The sequence below is a fragment of the Leiobunum rupestre genome, chromosome 9 (assembly GCF_980474605.1).
Source record: "Leiobunum rupestre chromosome 9, qqLeiRupe1.1.hap1, whole genome shotgun sequence".
In the NCBI taxonomy this organism is placed as follows: domain Eukaryota; kingdom Metazoa; phylum Arthropoda; class Arachnida; order Opiliones; family Sclerosomatidae; genus Leiobunum; species Leiobunum rupestre.
Window position 1 is genome coordinate 1,951,706 of NC_143392.1, and position 6,170 is coordinate 1,957,875.

At 40.1% G+C, this 6,170-nt stretch overlaps 1 protein-coding gene across 1 annotated transcript; it reads left to right on the top strand.

Annotated features, from left to right (window-relative positions):
* Positions 1-5,053: 5,053 nt before the first annotated feature.
* LOC149926292 (uncharacterized) lies at positions 5,054-5,944 on the top strand. The gene has a single exon (XM_090159295.1). It carries the CDS (start codon positions 5,054-5,056, stop codon positions 5,942-5,944), a length of 891 nt encoding a protein of 296 aa, XP_090015421.1.
* The last annotated feature ends 226 nt before the right edge of the window (positions 5,945-6,170 follow it).

Here is a 6,170-nt window from a genome sequence, read left to right on the forward strand (position 1 = left end):
CACCCCATTGGATTCTGCTAAGGGGTCTATGGGTTTTGAATTGGCAAAAAGTACCAATAAACACCCCATTGGATTCTGCAATGGGTTTGGAATTGGAAAAAGTGCCCATAAACACCCCATTTGATTCTGCTATTGGTCTTCTATGGGGTCTATGGGTTTTCAATTGGTAAAAGTACCCATAAACACCCCATTGGATATTTCAAATGGTTGTCAAAGGGTTTCATATAGGAGTTGTATTGGTTTTTATACCAATAGTTAGCCAATAGAAAACCCAATTAGATTCCAATGGGTTTTGAATTGTAATTATTATACCAATAGACAATATAGCATTCCAATTGAAATCCTATTGGTTTCCAATGTATTTTTCCACCCTATAGGGTGGAAAATACATTTTACGACGAAGTAGGGTACGTGACGGAAGATAATTTATATATGAATTAGAATATTAACGGAAAAGTTTAATTGTTTGGTCTAATTTATTTAGAATGTATTATAACAATGCATAATGTTTTATATAATTTATATTTCATTAAATTGAATGATATTATTAGTCTTATTTGATAATTTACTTACTGAAATGAAATATACAAATTCCACACGGAAAAAGTTACAACTTAGGGTCGTTTTTTGGTTTTTCGAGTGGTCATAATTTGCCCACATAGAGGCCTAGTAACAGAGAATGCACAGTATGCCTATGCTGACATTTCAACCCTTCAATGTGTGTTTTTTAGGAAATTAGAGTGTAGGAAAAACTACACCGTCATGATATGCCTTCGTGCTAGGGTTTAGGATATTTATCGTCGGCCTTACAGAAAGACGTTTTACATTTCTAAAAAAATTCAGGAAAGATACTGAGGTCTATATTTAGTACATTAAGTTTAGAACCTCACTGGCTTTAAACATGGTTTGCGATACTGTCTAGTTTAAACAGGGGCTGCGATAAGCATTTTCCCGAAGTGTTGGAGCAATAGTCGCTGGTTCCTTTCAATTACACGACTCCGTCGAAACTCTAAATCATTGTTATAGATATTCCTATTTGCCGCCTCTTCCCCCTTCGATCCCTAGAAGCGAAAATGTTGTTGATTACCACCCCCCTTTCTATCCCTTGGAGCGGATTAGAAATGCTGATTACTTCCAGCCTTTTAAGTGTGTTTTTTTTATATAAATTTTCAATTTTCAACCTCCCACCTACCCTTGCGACTCGTCTGCACGGCCCGGACTATTCGTATTGCTTTTATGGAACAAGTACATTGAAGAATTTTATAGGATCAACGGTTTAGGCGCTAAAAAATCTATGAGCATCAGCAGATCTCAAGCTAGTGAGTGCGAGCGTGATAAAGCATAAGTAACATAGTAAATGAAGTATGACACTTCCCATTAATTCAGTGCAAAATTATTAAATGATAGTCGGTTTCGCCAATGCAAGGTAAATTATTATGTGAAAAACATTGTAAGGACTAACAAGCTTCTGCGAATTGCTCCTTGTGTTTGGAAACTGCCAAGTAACGAAATCACGGCTTCATGCAGCCAAGGCTCAATGAAAATTTAAACGCTTAAATTTGTAATGATGCATTATTCGCCGAAGTTTCACGCCACATCTTGAGTGTGTAGCGTCTGCTAGAATCAAAAATGTGTAAAGCTGGAACTCAGTGCTGTTCTGTTTTGAATTGTAATAATAAAGCAATTACCTCTTACTGTTTTCTTCTGCCGATAAGGAGGTCGTACCCGTAGTTTTCGGTCGCGAATTGAATCGTAATATAAAAAATAACTAAACATTCCTTTAATTTCAGAGAGTACATGTAGTTATTTTCGAATTTGAAACATATAGTACAGGAAAAAAAGGTTTTGACCCGAAACAAATTAACACAAAGCTGAAAGTTTCCTACTTTATAGAATTTGGGGCGCTCTTTCACGTGGTGTGGTCTCCGGTGTTCTCCCATTGGTGTTATTTCCACCATCTTAGAAAAGGGTGGCCCAAATTCAGTAAAAAGTCAATACCTATCGTATGGCTTATCCGATTTACATGAAAAAATACTTAAAATGTTCAAAGTATTTAGTCATATTATGCACCGGAAGTGCGTAATTATGCTTGATATGTTAGGCCACTTGGAAAGAATTGTGATTTATTACTTTTTAGAAGTTACGTAAACTATCAAATTGCACTTATTGGTCACACGTCACGTGTAGTCCGACCCGCCTTACTCGCGAATCGCGATTACGCTTCAACTGATCGTACTTTCTAATCAGAGCCTATTTTCGATTAGGACCACTGTTAATTGCTTTCATTATTTGGGAATTTGATTGAAAACTAACTTTTCAATAGTTTGGCACAATTTTATTTCCGGTTGTGTAATTACTTCTTGTGACCCTACGCAAGGGAGAAATACTTGAATTTCGCAGCTGTTCAAAAAAAACCTTTTGACAAATATGGACACGATGACCTATCTTCGAGCTGTTACGACCTACGGCTTTTTTTTTCGATCTTCGTACGGGTGTTCGCCGAAACGACCTTGGAGGTGAGAGGGCATCGAAACACTGAAATTGGACCTGGTATCATATCACTAGCAGAAGAAAGATGTTAAAACTCTAAAATATTTCGTATTTTTTTCATTAAAAATGGATAATAAATGTATAATCTGTGACAAATTATTAAATAGTAGAAAAACTACATTAGTTACGAGCGGATTACCAACCCTCGTTAGTGCAAGTTTAAGAAGAAAAGACGTGCTGCATGAAAAACTCCAAAATCTGTCCGAGGTTCGGTTGCATGACAACTCCAGAAGGGAATATACTCGTGACGATAATTAAAAAAAAATTGAAGAGGCCAGTACGTCTACTGAAAATGAGGAAACACATTTAAGATCGAAGACTTCAACTTTTGATTTAAACAATATTGCTTGTTATGTGTTGAAGATGTATCTAGATCAGTTCGAAGTACATTTGGTTGGAACTTTTCAAATAAAAACCACTCTAGAAAATCGTACAGCAATTCGAAGTGATGAATGGTTAAGAGCAGTGAAATTACGATTGGATAGCACCATAGATTGGAAAGCTTATACTCGATACTATGCCCACAATATATGAAAGTCTAAAGGAAAATATCAAGCGTAAACACACGGAGTAAATGTTTAATATAATAACTACTGACGAGATGCAGGGGTTTTATGAAGTACGAAAAATATCTCAAGTTTTTGAGACTCTGAAAGAAAACATAAGCAAGACAAGTTGAACAGCTATGTTATGGGGATTATATTTTGAGCTTGTTGAAGTCATGCGCTTGTTTGTTAGAGCCGAGCGGAGTGCACATTGGTCTTTACACTTATACTGTGATAAAAAATGTTGCCTTATTTACACGCTTCGGGACATTTAGCTTACGCCCAATCAGCTCACCTATACCTTCAGCAAATTTCTGGGCTCGAAAACTCAATGTCGTTGGAAGAGTTTAAAAATTTCACTAAAAATGGGTATTTTACCGTTCGACGCACAAATAAATATTGGTCCGGAATCTGGTCTGACATGACTATCGAACAAGTTCTGATGCGATCTATGAAGGTGGTGGTTGGGCTAACATGCGGACGTGGTTTAACTGAAAGTACAATTGCTAGATTGGTGTTAACAACTCCAGTATGTGCCCTTATAAGTAAGGCCCTAGAAGATTATTGTGACGTCACTGCAGCTACATCTGAACAACACGTCGAAGTTGGAGACTCTAGACAAGCTTGTAACGTCAAAGACTCGTCAAAATTTTATGGTTAAGAGACCACTCGCCAATTAAGATAGAGTCTTCCCTGGTGTCTCTTGCTTCAGGTTTAATCGCAGATACTACAATAAATAGTGATTCAGCTTTAGAAGTAGAAGTAAAAACACGAGAACCACCAATGGTCTAGAGAGTGAGGAGTAAAGAGACCAATAAGTAGGGGAGAAAACTAAGCTTTAATGGGGAAAAATATGCGGTACTTCGGCCGATAGGCCTTCAAGGCGAAAAACTTTAATACGACTAACCGACAATTTGAAAATGTTTAAAAATAATAAAGACGCGAGGCGCGAGACGATAACACGCGACAACAAAAGGAGAATACAAACACACGACAAAAAAAAGGGGGGGGGACTAGAAAAACTAAAATAGCTAAAAAGGACTGTCATAAAAGGGGGATGTTCGCAATAAGTTTGATGAACAATTAAAGGGGGGAAAATGACGAAAGACAAACGAGAGGCGAAGAAACCAAACATCAAATGCTTGCGAACAAACCCCTCCCCGACAACCAAAAAACCGTCCTCGTTCGAAAAAGACGACAATCGAGCAATGGCGAACGCGGGCGGGAAAAACACGAAGTCGGGATGACCGCAAAAAACACAACAATACCCACTAAAAAACGAACCTACCTAGCTAAAAACTAATTTTATGTTTAACCCCGACGGAAACGCTGTGGCTAAATTAAAAATGAGGCGGTTTTCTTCAGTGCGGCGGCCTTTCGTGGGAAGATTAGTAGTTTTCATGACGCGGATGGAAACGTCATTGATGTTGTGAACGTGATTAAAATGTTGGGTGACTTGGTTCTTTGCTGGCGTCTTTCTAATGTCGTTGAGATGCTCCCTGAACCTGTCGGCGAGCCACCTTTCAGTCTCGCCGATGTAGAGCATCGAGCAGACTTTACAGCTAAGAGCGTAAACGAGATTGGACGTCGTGCGGGTGAAAGACCCTTTGATCTGGAAATCTCGCTTCGGACCACAGACAAGTAGATCACAAGACACAAAAGCGCAAGTGTTACACCGCGGACGATTTCACTTTTGGGTACCCTCGTAAGTCGCGCTGGCGTCATGTCCCGGCAAGGAGCTAGAAACAAGGATAGAGCGCACGTTATCATCACGGCGGTAACAAAATCTAGGCGGATCACTGAAAATATGGCTTGTGTCTGGGTCCATCTGTAAAAGGTGATAGTTTTTCCGAATAACAGTTTCGATTCGATGAATTTGCGACACTGATTTCTACGAAGAGCTTCTAGTTGATCCAACATCCGAATATCAAACACAGATTATTTCTGAGATCAATGAAATGATCGAGGCTACAGATCTTCCACCCATGGCGATATGCCTTTTCGTTGACAACCACCGGACATCTCGCTTCTATCTACTACCTAAAATCCACAAACCTCACAACCCGGGTCGTCCAATTGTCTCCGCCTGTTCCTGTCCTACGGAGTACATTTCGAGCTTCTTGGATAGTGAAATGCAGTCGCTTGTGACCTCTCTTCCAAGTTACATTAAAGACACAAGTGATGCTCTCCGCCGTTTCTCTTCTTTCTCCTTTACAGTTACTAAAAGGTGGTTAATTTCTATGGATATTAAATCTTTGTACACGGTGATTCCTCACGCTGATGGTCTTCATGCCCTCCAACACTTTTTGAACCAACGGACCAACAAGTGCCCTCCCACCGATACCCTCGTTCGTCTCGCTGAACTGCTGTTGACGCTGAACGCTTTCTATTTTGACGGCAAGTTCTACAGACAGGTTAGCGGTGTTGCTATGGGTACTAAGATGGGACCAAGTTACGCGAATTTGTTCGTTGGCTGGGCTGAGGAGCTTTTCTTTTCAGGTTACGCTGGCCCTACTCCGGATTTACATGGCCGTTTCATCGATGACGTTGCCCAGTTCGCCTCTTGCAGTCGTCTTGACCTAGAAACCTTCCTCGCATCCTTTTGCGCCATTCATCCTGCCCTGGAATTCACGGTCGAAGTCTCCGAGACAACTATCATTTTCTTGGATATGTGTATTTCGGTTTCCGGTGATGGCGTGTCCACTACTTTATATTGCAAGCCAACTGACTCTCGTTCATACCTTTTGCCGACATCTTCCCATCCTCGGCACACCACTAATTCAATTCCATTTTCCCAGTTTCTTCGCTTACGCAGAATTTGCTCTTCAGATAATGACTTCAACCAGTAGTGGCGGTAAGGTTTTTTCACAGGTGGGCTAATTATTTTGTGGCCCCTAAGAATTTTGTGGCCTTTAGCGGGAACCTTGGATTGACCATATTTCGCAAAAGTGGTCAAATCGAAAAAACCCAAAATTTTCCAGGAAGCGAGAAGAGCAAGGTCGTTTTATTGTTGCGGCTCTCGTCGCGTTTTTTGGACCCCCTACTGGCCTTGTATCTGACCTGGAGGGGGACACG

Bases quoted from the DNA above. Each gene is read 5' to 3' on its own strand.
- LOC149926292 (XM_090159295.1), top strand. From the start codon at position 5,054: ATGATCGAGGCTACAGATCTTCCACCCATGGCGATATGCCTTTTCGTT.